Raw genomic sequence first — 20169 nt, 5'->3', positions numbered from 1 at the left:
GCGGCTCTGGCAGCTGCCTCTGCACCGCGCTTCTTCCTCGTGAGGTCGTCCTTGGGGTGGGAGGATGCGATTCGCACGGCATCCTCCGTGAGTCTGCTGCTGTTTGGCAGGAATATGCGACTTGCACGAGGTAGGGCGGGTTGCCGCTGCTCCGACATCCAGTGCCGAGCCAACTGTGTGGAAAAGCAGCCGGACAACTTTAATGTCTGCCCTCCAGATGTGTGTGGTGATGGAGGCTGGCGCTGGCCGGGCGCGGGGTGATGAATAATGAATCGCTGCTCTCCTCGAGGAGCGGGCTTGGCCAGCAGCGTGGCTGCGGGAGGTGGGGAATGGGGCCCAGGGCTCGTAGCCGGGTCTGCAGTGCTTTGAGCCCAGCGAGCAGCTTTGGGGTGAAGCTCTGCGAGGGCTGGAAGTGCTGGAGGTGTCCCTTGGCTCCTGGCATCCTGCTCTCCTTCTGTCAGCGTCTCCCTTTGGAGCTGGAAACATGGATCCCAGATTTGGCTTAATGGGGAGAAGGGTCTGCCTAAAAGGATGCTTCTTATTTGGATGGGAGCTTCTCTTCTAATTCAATGCGCGCTTTAGAATGTCGCCCTAATTTAGGGCCCAGTTTGAAACAACTGTGTTTTCTGCCAGTGCCCTGATGTGAGCAGCACATGGTGACAGCAGGCACCGTGGCGGGGTGACACGGTTACCTGTTGCACAGGGATGCCACACCTTGGTAGTGACATTGCACCCGTGAGACAGTGGCCCTCAAGTTGTGACCCAGACGTGTTCTTCTTTTCCACAGTTTCTGTGGCTTTGGTTCTTTGTGCTTGTAAACACTCCGGAGGACGGGATCTGAGCTCAAAATGCTGTTTGCAAACTGGAGATGCTGTTCTGATATCTGCTGGAGATGGTCCTGGAAAGGGAGAGCCAGGTGCAGAGCTGGAGCATGGAGGAGTGACAGTGCAGTGAGGGATCTGGGGATTAAGATGGATCACGGACTGAATATGCGTCATCAGCAGGAGGCCTTTGTGGTAGAAAATCCAAAAACAGAACCCAAGCCTTCACTTCACTGGGGATGCATTAGCCGGAGCATTGCAAGCATGCAATTTAATTAGTCTCTCCAGCTCAGTAATGATGAAACCAGGCTGATGGGTTTAGTTTGGAGCGTTGCGCTGCCAGAAGGCTGCAGAAGTGGGGATGTTCTGTAGGACGCCATGGTGATCAGTGCAAAAAAGATTTGCAGAAGCAAAGTAGTTGGGCTGTGAAAGAACCGAGCGAGGGAGGGGAGATGAGCTTTGTGAAGCCTAGAAAAGAAAGCTGTGTTCTTGGAAGATCACCAGTTGTCACTTACCTGTGGCAAGGAGAACTTCACGTTTGGGTATTAGAAAACATTGTTTAAGTAGGAAGAAAAATGAAGTGAGGGAGCAGAATAAAAAGGTGAGGAATCACATCCATTGAAGGCCTTCAGGAGGGCTGATGCGTCTCCTGAGTGACACAGAGCTGATTCCCTCCTGGAAGGACGTTTTCTTGAGATGCCACCCAACCCTTAATCTCCCTCCAGCAGCCATAAGAATTAAAAATAATCATCACTTTTGTAAGAAGTACAAACTTTTTTCTTAATTTCTCTCTGTACGACTGAGGAAACTTTGAAATGCGTTTGTCCCACGGAACTGTAATTTTCAATGAAAGAAGTCACATACCTCATTTTCCTGTTTAATTTGAGAGCTAGGAAAAAGAGTGCTGCCTTCTTGCTCCTTATTTCCTAATGCAAATTCCAGATCCTAGCATCTCTTTATATCTTGCTCTTGCAGATTGACTGGAGTTGGACTTAAAAGGGGTAAGAATGAGTGCTATAATGGAGAATTATATAGAGGTCAGAGATGTAATTAAACAGTATCGGAAGTTATCTTCCATAAACACAGTGCTGTAATACTGCCTTAGGAATCCTCAGAGGGTTCTTGCAAGTGCTTTGCTGTGACTCTTAAGAGCTGCGTTGAGGTACAGGAAGCACTATGTCAATTAAAATGGCCCTTGAAGTGTTATTTTCCATTGGCGTCCAAGGTGCTGGAGAATGTCAGCTCTGTTAAAGTGCACAAGTGCACTTACACTGAAAAATGACAAGAGCTCACCTCCGCTAGGATCAGTAGATTGTCTCCTCATGTGTATTCAGGATCACATCTGCTTACTTCAGTGACAGAAGCAATTTAGCACCGCAGAGCCACTTGGCTCTGGAAGTAATAATTGAGAAAGAACCTAGTCTGAATTCCCCAAAGCCAATTGTGTCTGGCTCCGAAGTAAGCAGTTCTTTAAGCTTTCTCTTCACCTCTGATGTTTCTCTGCCCGTAAAATGGCCATGACAGCTGGTGAGTGAGATAACGAGCTGCTCAGTGTATCTGAACATCTCCAGGAACCCCGAGTGTTGTGCCTCTTGGTTTGAGCCTGGTGGTGTATTTCAGGTCAGCATCAGCCTTACTCATACTCTGCCCTTTCAGCCCTTGCCAGGGTGACAGCCTCCTGTTCACCTGTTCTCCATCCCTCTTGTGGCATGCTGTTCTTTAGATGCAGGTTGAGAGGCTTGAATCACTCAGGTTGACTTTTTCCAGTGTAAGAGCACACAGTGAGGTAGGTGTGCAGCAAGGGGCCTGTCTGCCTTCCCTCACCTTGGGATTTCCACTGCAGGTTGCTTTGTGCTGCTGCTGTTACCCCACACTGTGTGTTCAGTGCTACCTGCTTCTGTCAGGGGTCAGTTGTGTGGGATTACATCTTCCCTGGCTGCTGTGCTTTGGCTGCGATTTCTTATTTCCCTTCCTAAAGATTACCTCACCGGAGAAAGCCTCACACTTGGTGTGAGTACAGCATTGGCTTCACTCCTGGGCAGTGCAAAAATAGGGAATTCTGTTGTAACTCTCGCAACTGTGTGTTTTTTATCTGAGTATTTTGCAGTGTGTTAAGCAGCTCTCAGTACGCTGTGTTGCACTTGTCTACAGTACGTTGTGGGTAACGATTCCACGGTGCTCACTGCTCAGCAGTTGTGTCAAGAGATAACAAATCACAGAAAGAGTAATGCAGATGAGCAGTCACTGTCTTGCCCAGGTTCAGCACCCAAAAAGCAGATCTTTCGTTTCCTAAAACCTTGCGCTTATCTTACAGTGAAAAACTGATGCAGCAAATAAATGTTATGCTCCACTCCCCCTCACATGTTGCTGAGTGGTGTATGAGATGTGCAGGTGTGCAGCTTCCTGCTCCCCGCTGTGCAGCACCTAACAGTGGCACTGTTAGCCCTCAGCTTAGCTCCTGACCTGCCGCTTTCTGCATGAGGTCGGGCAGCCTTGGCAAGGAACCCTGCCGCACTCCTCAGCCAAAAGGAGAAAATGGGCTTCTGCAGTGTGTGACACGCCGAGAAGGGCATATGTTTCCTGTGTGGTTTTGGGAAGGGCCTCTCAGATTTTGGCATGTGTGCTGGGGACAAAGAATCGCAGCACGCTGACGTTTCCTGCCTGGCTGTGACAGGGAGGGAAGGGTTTCTCCTTGCTTTCAGAGCTGCATTGCTTCCTCAGTGCCTGCTGTGTGGGTGCCTGTATTCCCCAGGGCAGGACAAGCCAGCCGTGCCTTTGGGTGCGCATGGTCTCTTGCACTGCTTGGGCAGTGAGCGGTGGTTATCAGCCTCCCGCAGCCGCTGCCGTGGAGCAAAGCACATCAGTACATTCACTGCACCTGGGTGTGCTCCGAGCCCGTATTTGCTTCTTACATTCTTCACTGCTTGAAATACCAGTGTTTCTATTTTACAGCGTTTTTAGATAAAAACATTAATTTTCCATCTCACAAAACCGTTGACAGCTCTCTGTCAAGGCCAGCCTCAATTACAGCTCTCCACGGTGACAGCCGTGGTTGTGTGTGTCACAGCATCTCCTACCTGTCCCCTGGCAGCGTGCACATCCCAGCCCTGCGTGTCAGGTGCCAGTATTCCCCTGCTCCATAGCAGTATGAGCAGCAGGCAGGCAGCTGTGTGCACCCAAGTCCTGTCTCTGCGGTGTCTCTCCCATGTCCGGAGTGCCAGAAGCTGTCAGCAGGGGCTCCAACAATCATTGGAGCCCATGTAATTGTTCAGACCCCAGCCCGCCCAGTCCACCAGTGAGAGCCATAAGCAGGGAATCAGCAAGGCAGCTTTTGTTTCCTGTAACAGAGCGCTGGTAAGCGAGCTGATGTGTTTATTGAAGGTATTTAAGTGCGCTGTTGCAGAGCTTGGGAGTTGAAAGAGGATTTGGATCTGCCTGCCAGACAGCTTCTCTTGGTCTCTCCGTGCTATGGAGGCAGCTGCAGACCTGGGTGCTCTGTAGAGTTGTGTCCATTGCGACTTCCAAAACGTTTCTTGGTTTCATGGGTTTCCTTGGCAGTGGTTTTGATGGCCCTGAGACGTTTTGCCACGTCCAAGAAGGAGCAAAGAGGCAATAGGATAACAGTGCCTGATGTATGTCAGCAGATACAAAGAGCACAGTAATGCAATTTGATAGAGCAAATTCTCAGCTACAAAAAAATATATTTTTCAACACAGTCACCACTGCATCCTGAGGACTGCTTTGTTGGATAAATGTGGAAAAAGAGCTGTAACTGCTTGTGTTTTAATTTCTGAGACTGTATTTGGGGTAGCTCGTACTCTTGTCTTAGTGGAAATCCCTGCGTCGGGGTGGAGTGGTTAGGCTAGAAACTCTGGGGCTGGGTGTTCTCTGCAAAATGCCTTGCTTTGGTGGGAGAACGATTACAAATCCGAGAGGAAATAAGCATTTTTCTGTCGTGTTTGCTGAGAGAAGGATTTAAACATTCATCCAGTTTAAGTCTGTGGATCTGGACAAAATGCTTGTGCGTGAGCAAGGCATTAGGCTGAGCACCAGGCTACGCTCGCCCAAAGGTGGATTGTCAGCTGGTAATGGAAAACACTTTTAATGAGGATTTGCTGCCTGTGGCTGTGCAAGATCTTCTCTTCACCTGTATTTGAAAGAACCTATGATACTCTTGCTTCATTTCACTAAACTGTACACAACGAAGGAAAGAATGTCAGCTTAAAATACTCTGACGTGTAACTCTAGGGGTAAACAGCTACCTGCAGTTGTATGGGCTCACCTTTCTGGGCTTGAATTGCGTTCCGTTGCTCTGGCTTTAGTTATAATCCCCAAATCATGGTTTGAATAGACTGTTAATGCTGTGTCTTGGAAAGAGAACACAGATGTGTAGATTTCATCAAGCCCTGTAGAAACACCAGTGCCTTTGAAGGAATCTACTGCCATTCATTCTTTATTCCTTGCTCTAGTGCAGAGCTATGTCTAGAGGCATGCCTGTTCCTTCCTTATTAACAAAAACACCTAGCAGGAACAGACCACAAGAAAAGCTTTGAATTTAAGTTACTTGCTCTGAGCACATCTTGCAGGGCTCATTCTTCAGTGCCTCACAGAGGACTGAATACGAATCACTGCATTTCTTTCTCCAGAAGCCCTGAGAGAAAGGAGCCTTGTATCCCTGCACACTTTCCCCCAGTCAGGACCTCCTGCTTTGCCCTCCATGACAACGAAGCTGTGTTTCATAATGCATCCATCCAAGCGTGGTTCACCAAAAACGATGCCTGAGAGCCTCTGAGAGCTGTGGATAAATGGCAGCTCTCTGCTGTAACGTGCAAAGGGTTAAGTTGCTGCTTGCATGAAGCCTGCTGAGGACCAGCCTGAAACCAGGGGGCGGTGGCTGTTGTGTAGCATAAGCAAGTACCTCAAAGTGGAAGGTTTATCATCACTGTGTCCCATCAGCTGGCGTGGCTGTGAACTCAGGGTGTTCCCAGGAGGGCTGGTGAGGAAGGCTGAGCCTCTGCTTCTGCTCTTGGGTCTTTGTTCCGGGAAAAGGCCGCAAGCACTTTTTTCACTGCGGAGTAACAGCTCAGAGATGAAATGTGTGTGGGTTGCAGTGTCCCTGCAAATGCATGGCTTCCTTCCTGAACTCTGCCAGCGAGGAAATCGATTTTCCTGCTTGATTCTGAAGCGTATTTACTTCAAGTGCCCAAATGCAAAAAGTGTTATCACTCCTGTGCCTTCTGACTTTGCTCTCCTACTCTTCTTGTCTTTGCTCTCCTGGGTACTGATGGATGTCTTCTCGTGCCTTCACTGCAGCCCATGGTCATATCCTTGCACTGCCCTATTACAAATTGAGTCACGAGGTTGTCACCTTCCTGCTTCGCACCCTGCGGGTCTGACTGTGTGCCTGGGTTTGCTGGGAGCACTGAGGAGAGCTTCAGGTGCCTGGCATAGGGCCTCGAGTTCCCTGGCACAAGACAAGCACGTTTTGTCACTGCTCACGTTGTTGGAGCCAGCACAGAATGGACATCTTGAGGTGTTTTATGTAATGCCTCTCAGTTTACCTGAAGCTGCCTTGCACTTGTGAGTCACTTCAAGCTTTGTTAACGGAGTTCTGCACGTTGGTAGGTCTATACCAGGATCTGTTGTTTCTGTGAAGGACAAAGGAATGAAGTGCTTTACTCACAAATATTCTAAAATGTTCCCAAGCGGTGGTTGTGGCAGCGTGGGCTTGGCTGTTGGTGGATGGCATAAGCCTGTAGTGATGTAAGGAGCTGATGGACAGTAGATTGGTTTCCATCTAGCCTCATTTTGTCTGCATATGTTTTATATGCATTAATGTGTTGTGGTTTTTATTCCAGCACCTCCGTGGATTATCTGTCCTTAAGATACAAAACGTGCTTTCATGATGACTGATTGTTCCAATAAGCAGTTTTTATATAGTGACTGATCACGGAATTTAGGAAGTGCAGTTGGTGCAGTTTAGAGATGTTTTTGCCAATAGTTTGGTATATTCACGTAGTTGGAAGTCAGAGACCTACTGGGAAAGTGAAATCTGATTGCTTGGCAACTACACCTTGTTTTTAATATACTCATACTTTAATTTAGGCAATGTAACAGTTGGAATTTATATATAACCTATGTTGTAAAACACTTTTAACAAGAGCTTACGTTTGTGTTCCTGTTCTCACTGATGGCTGCGGAGCTTGAGAGCCCACATGCATGCTGCCAGAGCTGCTGCTTTACCTGGGCGCCCACACCCAACCCTGAAACATTTCCCTTCTGTGCCCAGTCAGCATACCCTGCTGTCTTCCCTCCTTCTGCTTCACACAGCACACCTTTCAGCTGCTTCATTCTTCTTCTTGTGTGGCACGGTGTGGATTTCAGTGCCTTTGCTGATTCAGAGCTGTGTTTCTTGCAGCCTTCCCACAGTCCACTGGCACGAGGCTGTTAGTAGCTGGGGCAGACAAAAGAAGGCACCTTGTTCTCTGCTCCTCCTGCCGTCAGCGTTCCCAGCTGGTGCTTGCTGTGGGATCTCCCTTTGGTGTGAAGCTCAGAGTGATGCTCTCACCCCTCCGCCAGCATTCCCTTACCATGCTGCAGCAGTGAGTGCTGAGCTTGCTCCCACCCAGCTGCTCTGAGCCCTTCTGCAGCAGCACTGTGTGACGTGGTGGCACTCATCCTCTTCCTCCTCTGGAGTCACTTGGGTTTTCGTATTTTCTTGTAGAGCATTGCTGGATCCCAGGCTCCTCTGAGGAGGGCTGACACCAACACCTGCGTGCATCAGCTCTGAGTGGTGACCTATTTTGGGTGTGTGCAGGAAGAGCAGTCCTTCAGATTCTCCAGAATGGGTTTTGTAGAGCTTTGTAATAGAAATACGACGATGAGATTGAATGAAATATGAGTGGAAACACGTCTAGATAAGCACTAGAAGAAACAACAGAATAAGGTTAGAAGGATGGCCTATACTGGTGATAAGGACACTTTTCCCATCAATGAAAATGAAGAATGTTTGTCAGGCTCAGATCCGCAAAGCCCCAGCACAGATGATGTGTCAGCAGGAGACCCTGTGGTCTGACGACAGGAAGGCGGTGGCACCAGTGCCACACATCACATATGCCATTGTTTCTCCTGTCAGCCCACCAGGAAAGTGGAATGTAGCCATCAAGATGCAGCTATTCCAAACTATGAAAGCAGCCCCCTGCCTCGGCCATCCCTCCTATGGGTGCGGAGTGCAGGTCTTGCGTGGTCCTTTGGAGAGAACTTGCCCTTCAAGGACCATTGAGCTGTTCTGCTTGTTTAAGATTTGCAGGAAAACATTGCCATCTCATAGAGGCGCCCATGGGAGCACCATCTGCAGACTGTGCCGTGCACCTGGAAGGCAGTAGCTTGTCTGCACTGCCTGTATTTCTCTGCAGCAGGAAATGCCTTCGTTCTTTGGAGGTAGCGTTTGAAGCTGAGCTGTGGTTATCCTTCTCTGTTACCATATCAGCACACCGTCTGCATGAAAATGATGGGATGCTGAATCTTGAGCAGATGGTACACAGGGATGGTTTTGTAAAATAAACATGTAACACTAAGCCATTTCTTGCTATTTTCTGTACTGAATTTAACAAATATCGAGCATCAGTTGGGGGATAGAATTTCTCAGAGACGTGCAAAAAGAGGCTGCTCCTCTTTGCAGGGCGGCTTTGCAAAGGCTTGTTGGATGTTGGGTTCAGAGCTCAGATAGTGATGGCCGCTGCACAGCTGCTATCCTCGTGGGGATACGGCTCCTTTAAGAGGGCTTACGGCTGCCTGAAACATTTCTAAATCCAGTGTTGCTATTTCTTTAAGTCTGGTAAATCCATGCAAGAAATGAAGGAGCAGTAATGCTAGAAGGAAGCTCCAGGCTCTGTTTGCATTGAAGAGTTAACCTGCTATTGAGTGAAAGTGTGAAGAGAACCCTGAAACGCTCGCAGCATGTAAAACCATGATCCTTTTTTTGTATTTAAAACAAATCAAGACAAAAGGGCATCAAAATACACATTACGAGGAAGAAAAAAACCTTCTCATTTTTCCCCTTCCTTGGATTTCTGTGAAAAGCTTACAGCTCATCAAGTCAAGGGCTGTCACAGCTGTCTCTCACCATACAGCAATCAGAAGGAACACCTCTCCTTCATGTGAGAAGGGAATTGGCAACTGTACAGAATCACTGCTGGGGAGCTACTGTGAAGCAGCAGCGCTAGGCTGGTTCTTTTCTGTGCCTGGGTGAGGTTGGGAATGGGACAGATTACACAGTGCTGTGGTGCAGATGTGAGAAGGGGCTGCTTGCTCCTGGTGGTGCATCCTACTGCCTGACCTCCAGGTTTGGGGTAAGAGGAGTGCCTTTGCAGAGCTGGCCCCTATGCCTTGTGATCCCCCACTGTACCTTCCATCTGGAAGTGCTGGAAACGCTGTGTGCTCTGCCTTCTCCCCATTAGAAATCTATTTGAACAATCTCTCTGCTTTCTCAGTTTGCTTGGAAAAAGTGCAGAGCAGAAGTATCACTTTTGTTCCAGCATTCCGTACCTTTACATATGAGGATCTTTCAACGCTGACAAGCATTTTAGTTACGCTTCATTGCAGCCCCCAATAGCACAGTTCAGCTCTGCTTGGGCTTGTACGATAGGTCTGACAGTGCCTCACTGTCCTGAAATAATTTTCTCCTCTCCTGGTGGCTCGTTCCATGTCTCACACTCCCAACGCACTCCTCTGTTCTGTGAGGTACAACCCACCAGCTGTTCATCTAATAGAAAGAAATGGAAACTGGGTTAGCAGTGTTTTTTCATGCGACATCTGTAAACATACTCTAGGTTTTCCCTTCCATTTGTTCTCATCTCTCTGAAAAAGCTATTAACTGTGCTCTAAGCAAAGTGTAATTTGGAACTATTACACTTTGGTGAATGTTTATGGTGAGGCTGATCACGGCTTGCAGAGGTTTTTTTGTCCCAAGCTGTGCATGTAAGTAGACAGGGAAGGAAGGAGGGAGGCAATCAGTGTCCCTGTGGCAGCTGCAGGGCTGGGAAGCAGTGTTCCATCTCAATTCTCCATCTTTTGCTAAGAGAAAGGCCAGTATCTGAAAGGCTGATCTCCAGGGCTTTCCCCGCGTGCAGGGGTGTGAGCTCTCCTTGCACTAACACTGAAATCCTCCACTCCAGCTTCTCCTGTGACACTTGCCTTTGGAATGCCTGCTTGCCCTTCATGCCTTCAGAGCTGTGTGGTATGCAACAAGAATCTCATACACTGATGTTCTTTGTAGCAGGGCTGACTTCTCTCCCACATCAGCTGATGTCTTTGGCGAGGCCCAGCCTAGCACCAGCAGAGCCCTGTGTTGCAGAAGCAGGACTCCCTGCTGCCTTTGCAACCGAACATTGCTGGGACCATTATGAGGATGTAGAGCCAAGCAGAACCATGCACACATCCCAAGGCACTGAGATGTCTGTGAGCAGAGTCCGTTTTCCTCCAGCAGACCTCAGCTAGGTGTCTTAGTGCTCAGCCGGCTCCAAGGCATGGCAGCAGGTCCTGAGCTGCACTGGTTAACCTGAGCCAGTTTTTCATTAGTTAAGTCATATACAGATGGTAGGTCCTCATTAGCCCTGTGGGTTTTTGGAGAGTAGGTGAGCTGGCAGATTGAGGGGGGAGGGAAACGTAGACATCTTTGCCCAGGCAGCTGCAAAAGAAGGCACACATATGAAAAAAGCTTGTGTGTATTGGTTAAAAGATGGTTAAAAACAAACGTTTGCTATGCAGTATGTACTGCTGGCTTAGATGCCTATGGTCCAGAACCACCTTTGGTCATCTTTCTGAATTGCAATGCACCCGTTGTTGTTTATTAAGAAAAATCCTTAGAGGTGTCATTTTGAGAGGGTGACAACGGTGGCTTTATGAGAAACCTCACTGCTCAAAGGTGGATTTCCTTAATTTTTCTTTTCGCATGCCAGGCATGTTAGTGTCGGGGGGAAACAAGAACGCTGGGACAAAGGGAAGGGGGGAATAAAATATTTAAGCAGCACCTCTGCTTATTTCATGGTTAAGTTATTTTGTATTAGCCACGGAAATTACTGCTGCGTCTGTTCAGTGATGATGCATGCAGACTGCTCAATTAGCAAAAAATCAGAGGGAGATGACCTCATGGCTTACTTCTACGGGCCCTTATTTATTTTTCACATGCAGGAGACACCATAATCCACCCTCCAACCAATCTACCACATAGCTCTGGGAATTGATGCTGCAAAGAGACTTTATGTATATAATTTTTATGGAAGCAGGCCTACTTTCTGGGGATATAATGTTTCCCAAGTGGTATGGGTTTGCTTGAGCTTTATCCCTTGTAGCAGAGCCTTCAGCTCCACAGAGCCTGTGCTGGAGGTCAGCAAGGAGGGAGGGGAGCACTGCCCAGGACTTACCTCCTTGGCCATGCCTGGAGCAGTTGCTTTGCAGTTGACTGGGCTTTTGTGTCTTAATTCTCCAGTGGATTTGGTTTTTAGGCTTCCACAGCAGTTGAATAATTAAGAAATGGAAAAACAATCGTTCTTTTTAGTTGTGCACGGGCTGCTGTCACTGTGCAATTAGCATTAGGCCAAGAGGTGAAGTGTTTGTGCAGAGTAATGCAGCGTGAGCACGGAGCAGCAGAAAGCACAAGCAGTGGCAATGGCACAAGCTTTCAGTGGTGGCAAACAGGTATGCTGTGTGCCTGCCATGTGCTTCGTTATAGTGGTCATTAACACATGGCTGTCACAGTTGATTGAGACTCACCACAAAAACAGTTCTGGCAGAGCCTGGCTTCATGCACATCATGTTCTGCACTCAGGACCCAAACCAGGTGTTGCTTCCCCATAGCACTGTGCTGTGTTGGTAGAACTGCAGCATTCACTCGGTAGCAGATAGTACAGCACTGAAGGTCTTCCCAAATTTCTCACTAAGCTTTGATATTTAGGGGTTTTTTTGGACAAAACCCAACATGTTCAGCACACGCAGTAATTTTCCTTCACCAAAATACCATCTTCCGTGTAGGCAGATGTAGCAAATGACCCAGGAAACAAGTTGTGATGCAGTGCCTGTCTGGCATCTGTATTTGTGCAAAACAATGTAATTTACAGGAGCAGCCATCAGCAGAGCTCAGTCCAGAGTTCTCCAACTGACTCAGTGGAAATAAATCTGCAATAAATTACATGCCACAGTAGTAGAAGGAGTGTGTCAGAATAGGTGCTCAAAATGTTATTTTGTGGATTTCTGCCAGCTGCTTAAAGTCAGCAAAAATGTTTCTGTTTATTTCAGGGGGAGTTTTATCAGCCCAAAATGCATCATAAAAGAAGGTGGGGACTTGTGAGAATTTGGATAATTCTCTGTTCAAAAGACGTCTCTGCCAATCATGCAAGCTGGAGTGGGTGGGCAGTCTTATTTTTAAGTTACTGCATAAATTTTTCATAGCATCTTCATCACGGTTGATGCATTTCCGTCCATTATGTAGGGTAAGAAGTTATAAATGATGCTGTTACTGCAGCTTTGTCCGTGATTCAGCCTGACAGGTCCAGCTGTGAGCACCAGCACCCCTTGGAGAGCTAACCGATCATCTTCAGAAAGCAGAAGTTTAATCTAAAATAAACAGACTTTGCCCTAAAATTAACTGAAACTTAAGAAATTTGTAACAAAATCCCCCCAAAATGCAGAAAGTCAGTTTACATAGGAAATTTCCTTTTCCCTCTTCAATGATTTCTGCCTTACCCTGGCAGTACTTGTCCTTGAAAGATGAGGAAGTGCTTTTAGCCAATGTAAGGTCACATAAACAGGCCTGAAATCCTCTGTCAGTAGGCTAGCCGCTGTTGTATTCTACCCTGAAATTAGTGCCAGCATGTCAGTTTTGAAACACGACGAATTGCCCCATGCTGCTGCAGCAGCAGAACAAACAGCTCTGCTCCCTGCTGCCAGTCTTCCTTTCCAGCCATCGCTTTGCCTTTGCTTGTCAGTGTGGCTGCAACCAGATCTGAAGTTTGAACATAGCCAGGACCTTGTTTTCCATGCACGTGCGATCAGTTTGTTGTTCTGAACTGGACAGACTACAGCTGTAAACAGGACCTTGGAATGGGAGCTGCTGTATTTATGAGATGCCAGTTTGTCAGAGAAAATCCTAACCAGTGGTGCTCCCATGACAAGCAGTGAGAGGGGAAACTCTTGAGGTGCATATGCATTCTGCACCTAGCAGCCAGGCAGCAAATTTCTTCCTCTTCTCATCTGACCATCTTCCTTAAAGGAAAAAACAAACCAACCAACCCACCCACGCAACTGTATTTGACCAACAGAAGCCAGTTGATATTATTTTGGGGGGGGTATCAGCTTTTGATACTGTTTCCTCACAGTATTGTTCTGGACAAATTGCTAAGCAAACACAGAAAGTGATGTGTGAGTCATTGGCTCATGGGCTGATCCCAAAGCATTGTAGTTAGCAGGGTTCCATCAAGCTGTAGGCTGGTCACTAGCAGGGCTCTCCAGTGCTCCATTTTAGGGCCAGTTCTCCTTAATTTCATGAAGGACTTGGATGTAGGGCTGGAAGGTGTTCTGAGCAAGTCTGCTGATGGTACTAAATGGAGAAAAGCTATTGGCTCCATCAAGGGTGAAGGCCTTGCAGAGATCCAGACTTGGAACACTGCAGAACAAAAAGGACATACAACCACTAGATGGTGTCCAGAAAAAGGCTGCAAAGATGGGGAGGGGTCTGAAAGAGGAGGTGTCTGTGGAGCACTTGGGTTGCTAGGCCTGGAGCAGAGGAGCTGAGGGGAGGCGTCATGGCGGCTGCAGCTCCTCACAGGGAACAGCACTGGGCTCTGCTCTCCTGAGACAGCATGGAACTACCTCCGGGTAGAGGGCCAGGTTAATGAGGAAGAGTTTCTTTGCTGAAATGGTAGCTGGGCACTGGAAGTGGATCCCAGGACACTTGATGGTCATGGCACCAAGCTGCCAGAGCTCAAGAAGCACCTGGACAGCACTCTCAGACACAGGGTCTGATTGTTGGGTGCTGCTGCGGGGAGCCAGGTGTTGGACTCCATCATCCTTGTGAGACCCTTCCAACTCAGGGTATTCTTGATTCGATGAAGTAAGATCAGATGAATATTTGCTTTTTTTGATAGCTGTGCTCTAATCTACCATGGCTTAGGTATCCTGCTTTTCCTCCTTTTCTAATCATGAAGGAAGCAAAATCACTTCTGATGTGTTCTTAGCAAGTCCAGGCAAAATATTCACAGGTAGGCCAGTAGTCACATACAGAAAGAAGCACTGAACTCACCCAACTGCTGAAGGGGCTCTCTGGCAGTACAGCACTCCTCCTCAGGAAGCAACCCAGCTCTAAGAGATGCCTACCATCCATGGTTGGCCCTTATGTGAGCCCAGGGGGTTCCACCCTGGGTGCAGCCCTTCTGGTCACCTGGGGAGCACAGATGCATGCAATTTGCCTGTGCTCCCTGGGCAGCTGCACCCCTCCACCAGGTGCTCCATCACCAGTTCAAGCCATGACCTGGCAGTTCCCCTACAGCTCTCCCAGCATCCCCCAGCCCTTGCCAGCATGTGGCAGCTGTGTGAGGTAGAAAATTACAGTCTTCTGGTACATTTTTTCTTCATTCCATTAAAATGTTTACCAACACCTTCCTTGGACACCTCAAATAGAAGCTGGGAAATGCTTTTTCAGTAGTGTCTTACCGTTGCTTGCCCATGGAAGGGATGTGAAGGCTGCACAGAAGTGGCCCAAATATATCAATAAATACAGCACCGCGGTTTCAGACAAGGGGATATTGATCGCATCTAGGCTACATTCCAGCTTCCGTGAGCTGGATTCTGTGGGACACCATTCCAGTTAGCAGCGTGCTAATCAGTTGATTGTGTTGCTTTGCAAGGCAGCAGCATGCTTAACGCTTACTGATGTGCAGGAAGGCTTTCTGCAGACAGCACACCACGGGAAGCTGCGGGCAGCTGCTGTTAGCTGGGCTGTAGGGCAGAGTCATCGCAGAGAAGCTGTGCTGGGCAAGGATTGAAAAATGCGACAAAACCCACATCCCTCAGCAACTGCCAGTGCAGAAATAGCTGTGCTGCTGCTCCAGAGCGCTCTGCAGGAGTAAGAGCTCTGCTCTGCCTGTGGTTGAAGTGCGCAGGCATTTGATGGTAGCACTAAACTTCTCCAGGACACGGCAAGCTTAGGCTGGGGTATGTTACTAGATGTTAAGTGGGGTGAGTGGCTGTGCGTTTCCTAACTGCCATTCAGCCACACTCACATAGGAGGAATAATACATAGCATTTTTATTTTCACTGAGCTTTTCCAGCAGCTCCGACAATGTTTGTTCCAGCTCCTAGGAGAAGACTGCTTGATGAGGTATTCAAGTGAAGCTGGTCAGATCTATTCACCAAATGTTTTCTTCCCATGCCCACTTACTGCAGCATTCTCGCTGCTTCCTGAGGCTGCCTGGTGGCTGTTCTCTCCTGCTGCACAACCAGGGTGTTCTTCCTTTTCAGTGTGCCTGGTGCTCCTTCCCCTGGTCCTGCTCTCTGCATCTGCCAGCTTCACGTTGTGCCTCTCTCACGCTCCAATGCTCCCCAGTGCTTTCCTTGGACAGTGGAGGTTGGGAAGTCCCAGCTGGGGAGTGCAGCCTGCTTTCTTACAGGCTGTTTTCCGTGCAGTACACCAGGCAAAGCAGGGGTGGAAGAGCCTTCTCCTGTGCTTGATGTTTCCCCTGGTGACGTACCAGGGCTTGGCTGGCAAAGCATAGCATGTGTCTGGGCCCTGGCTCGTTGGGGCTGGCAAAGCAGCTGAACACCCCAGAGGCTGCTCCAGCCAAGAGGAGGGATGTCTTAGCCCATCCCACGGCCAGTGCCATGCTGGCTGAGAATTTATTGCAGTCAGTGCCTGTGAAGGACACCCAAGCTGAGGAGAGGGGCAGTGAGCCCTTCCTCCTGTTTCTGATCCAGGCCGTGCTCAGTGCTCTGAGCTGAAGCAATCGTTGCTTTCATTTGCAGAAGGAATGGGCAATTTGAAGGAGAAAGGCTGCACCTGCCTCTGAGCCTGGACCAGAAAAACATGTGGCAGAAAGCTGCAGCTCCTGAGCACAGCACAGCCAGATCCATTCCTGTGGTACCTTTCTGCTCCTTACCTGGAGAGCTTCAAGCATCAAAAAAGTCCTTCATCACTTTGATGCCTTTTCTGCCTTTGCAAAGCGATATTTGCAGTATCCTAACTCCTGCATCAAAACACTTCCGAGTCCCACTACTCGCAAGTCTTCTGGAAATTTGTGCTTTCATAGTGCATGAACCCCCTGGGGAGACATGAATTTTTCAGGGCCTTCATGCAAATAAAACACAGCATTTTCCAGTCCTTGGCATAGCCTCAGGTTTCTCAGTTTTTCCTAACAAAGTACTGATTTTCTGCTCTCGCATTTATTTCTTTTAGTAGAGATTTTCAGCTGTGCTCTTCAGTTCACACTTGGTTCAGCTCCGCATAGACAACATAATCCTATTTTTCTTATTACTTAACTAGATAATCAAAATGTCAAAGGCATTTCTATGGCATGGGGATTCCCTTATTTTCTGTCTTAAAATTCCAGATGCAGTCGTTTTAATTCACTTTTATAATACAGAAAAATACAGCTTAGCCGTCAGAAAAAAAAAAGAACATGGAACTGCACTCAGGGAGACTCACTGTTAAACAGAATAACAATAATACAAATGCAGATCATTGTGCAAAAGATGTATGGTAGAATTGCTCTGTATTTGGTGTTAGAAAAAGAAAGGCTTCTTCAGTTTTCTTTCCCCGAGAAAGGGACACAGACAGAACTGCTGTCTGTCCCACTTCTCAGCCATGCAGTTGCACCCCCGGCATCAATTTTCCAGCTCTAGAAGTCCTACAGATGTCTTAGAAGCAAGGACAGGGAGAGAAGCGAGACTGGGCTGAGAGAAGTCACGGTTACCTGCAGTGTTAAGCATCAGAGAGCCTGTAACAGGAGAGAGCTAACCAACACCTTGAGGCCATTGAAAACAGAGCAGCTGCTGGCTGAAGGAACTGCTGGCTATTACCGGCTGCCAGAGGCGAGCATCATCTTACCAGCTTCTTTCTAACTCTAAAGATAAGTCCTTAAATGCTGTTTTTTGTCTTCCCGACAGGTAAATATGTCTACCAGCCCATGACGCCTGTAGAGCAGCTTCCCAGCACCGAAATACCTGTGCGCCCTCGGGAGTCTCCGAACACAATCCAGATCTCCGTCTCGCTCACCGAACACTTCCTCAAGTTCGCTCCCGTCTTCCAGCCCCCGCTGCCCCCCGACTCCCCGCAGTTCTGCACAATCGCAGACCTCTTCATTGACAATTACCGCGTGAAATGCATTAATGGGAAGATGTGCTATGTGCAGAGGCAGCCTCCCCCCATGCCCCACAAGACAAAGCCCGAGGAAGTCTCTGTTCGCAATGCCTTAATCACAAAAGAGAGCAATACACCAAAAACAGATCACTGCTCGTCCCCTTCCAGCTCTGAGGACTCCGGGATCAATGCGGTGGGGGTTCACTACATGGAGTCGTGCGATGAGGACACGGAGGGGGTGGCCGAGCTAAGTTCAGAAGAAGACTACAGCCCAGATAGCAGCTGGGAACCAGATGAGTGCCCGCTCTTGTCACCCTCGCAGTGTGAAATGGAAGTGATTGAGACTATAGAAACCACCGTGTGATCCGACGGGTTGGTGACAGATCAGTCCAGTTCCCACTCAGTAACGTTGCTTTTGTAGTCTTTATATTTTCTGTTTTTTTCTGACAATCCCTTTTTTCCAGTGCACTTGATATTTCAGATTCCTCACGGGAGCGTGGCCACGGGACTTGCATCTTGGTGAAATAGCAGCAGCCTGAGCAATTTTAACGTGTTCTCTGCCTGATCAGATCTCCCACGTCTGCACATAAGGTAGTGATAAGACTTTTATAGCTGAAAAAAGGCCTTTTTCTTGGTCTGGGTTACATCATATGCTACTTCTCATACGAGGATGTGCCACTCAGCATGTTTTCAGCAGTCGGGATGTTTGCTGGGGGCCTTCAAAGCACAGAGGGTGAGCTGGTGCAGCACGCCTGTAAGCAGCAAAACCAAGTTGTCCTTATTTCTTATAAAGAACTATGCGAAGCGCAGCGACAAGAGGCTTTTTCTGTCTCTGGCCTTCCGCGTGGTCCATGCTTTTTTCTAGTGCTGATGTGACCCTTCTCGAATGCTGTTGGTACCACTCTTCCAGTGGGTTGGTATGGCAGGCAAGAGAATGCACAAAGTGCCTCCAACTTCTCCAGGCTATGCACCGAGCATCTGCTGAGTTAGGTCCGGCTCTGAAATCTCCTGGAAGGGCAGCTGTTGCTCCTGAGGGTCATCTGTTGCCCGGGTCCAGCCGCTCCTTTCTCTGCGTGGATCTTTGGAAGGGGATCTGGCTTTTGCAGCTCAGCAGAAGGGGGAGCAGGCAGGGAGGAAGCGCAGCAGTACCAATACCATTCCAGACTGGGGTGTAAAGTGAAGGCGAAGGGCAGTGACTACCTCCAAACATGCAAAATCCACCCCTAGCTTTGCCCGCTGCTTCCTCCCGCGCCGCGCTGGTTGTGCCAGATACGTGCACTCAGGACCAAACGGCCTCAGGGCCCGCATTTGCCTGAAGAAAAACAAAGATTAAAAACAAAACATTTGAGCCACACCACTGTGCTGGCAGAGCTCGGGGACGGCGTGGAGGTGCCCGTGGGAGGAAGCCCGTGCACTTGGCGGTGCTGGTCACAGTACCGCCTGGGGTCATCCTAGCTGGGCGAGGAGGCTTCGGCTCACTCAGTTCAAGAGCAGGTTTTCAATAGAGCTCTCCTCAAGCAGCTGAGGAGAAAGAGCCGTTCTGCCGGAGGGCTGGTTTCAGCCCCCTGGATGAAACACAAACGTCTTTCTCAGAAGATTTCAGTCAGCTTGAGTCAGTTGGAGTCAGTAATGACTGTTTTTCAGCAGCGTTACTGAATTGCTTTGTGTATTTGCTGTTTACGTTTCACAAGTCACTGGTGAACATAAGGCTGTATAAACGTGTACAGTTTAGTGATTGATACTAGATATAGTCGGTGTTATAGGGTGGCTCATCTCTCACTGTATCCTGACAATGTATTACTAATTTTATACACTTTGTAATCAGTATCTTTAGAAAGCGTTTAGGCAACAGTGTGTGTCTGTGCACATGCGCGTGTGCTAGGAGTTCACCATAAATGGTTATAAAGTAATACTGTACTTTTTAGACTAACACTTTCAGACAAAAATAATAGGTTTTATAGTTTTGATGACTTCTATAAAAAGTGCAATGCTTGTTAAACGAGGAACTTGGGCCATTGCATGGACAGATGCGTTCTCACAAGGCACTTACAAAGCATTCTGTTTTTCTGAGGGCATTTAAGCAAAGGCTGTAGTAGAACTAAGTAGGTTTTATTTATTTTTTAAGGGCAGGGTTGTCCTTTCTGGCTAACTAAGGTTTCTAATAATGTTTTAGCGTCCTTTGACCACCGAGGCACATTTCATAAGGTAGAAGAAAGCATTATATATAAACCTACTGCATTTATTCATATTTAATCTCTCACTTGTAATCCGAGCGGAGAGCTGCAGATGCTCATTCTGGTGTCTGATCTTCCTGCCCAGGGGAGGTTCTTCCTGGAGCCACATCCCAGCAACAGCAAGGCTGTTTCTGAGGCCAGGAGCTCCTTGCCCACTGTAGGCACCAAGCACAGGCAGGGGCTCCAGGACCCTTGGTACTGAGCAGAGCACGCCTCGCTCTGCGGGCAGGAGGGCACCTGTTGCGTGTGCAAGGAAATGGAGTTGGCCATTGATGACCAAGACTTCCCATAAGATCCTGTGGTCTTGCAGTTTCATATCACTGCCGTCAGGATACATTAACTGTAAGTAATTAGCAATATTCACAAGCTGTGAGTGTCTCCTACCCAGGATTTGTTCAGATGTCAAGCACAATAAGCTGCCTCTTCCTTCTGTGGTGAAACATGAGAGGAGCAGCCTGGTGTGGGACAGGGCTAGTTGTGGAGGTGTTCCAGCAGCCAGCATGGTGGCAGGGTTCTCACTGTGCTCCATCACACCCCAGTTCAGAAACACGCTCCACAGAAACGCGGTTTCTTTTGTTTGCACAAACACTGCGCAGTCGTGTTGTAAGAGATGCCCTGAGCCAGTAGCTCCACTCTGCCAGGGAGAGGCGTGTATATTTCTTCTTTAATAAAATACTCAACAACTGAACTTCTCATTGTCCTAACTGTCTATCTTTCACGCTGCAGTGAAACACAGATTTCCAGCACAGGTGAGGTTCACTTACAA

At 48.3% G+C, this 20169-nt stretch overlaps 1 protein-coding gene across 1 annotated transcript; it reads left to right on the top strand.

Annotated features, from left to right (window-relative positions):
* The first annotated feature begins 75 nt into the window (after positions 1–75).
* C11H3orf70 (chromosome 11 C3orf70 homolog) lies at positions 76–20091 on the top strand. The gene has a single exon (XM_031555141.1). It carries the CDS (start codon positions 16952–16954, stop codon positions 17531–17533), a length of 582 nt encoding a protein of 193 aa, XP_031411001.1. The 5' UTR covers positions 76–16951; the 3' UTR covers positions 17534–20091.
* The last annotated feature ends 78 nt before the right edge of the window (positions 20092–20169 follow it).

This window comes from Meleagris gallopavo, chromosome 11 (assembly GCF_000146605.3).
Source record: "Meleagris gallopavo isolate NT-WF06-2002-E0010 breed Aviagen turkey brand Nicholas breeding stock chromosome 11, Turkey_5.1, whole genome shotgun sequence".
NCBI lineage: Eukaryota > Metazoa > Chordata > Aves > Galliformes > Phasianidae > Meleagris > Meleagris gallopavo.
The sequence above is the reverse complement of the archived record's forward strand: the minus strand, read 5'-3'. Positions and strand labels throughout refer to the sequence as shown.

Bases quoted from the DNA above. Each gene is read 5' to 3' on its own strand.
- C11H3orf70 (XM_031555141.1), top strand. From the start codon at position 16,952: ATGCTGTTTTTTGTCTTCCCGACAGGTAAATATGTCTACCAGCCCATG.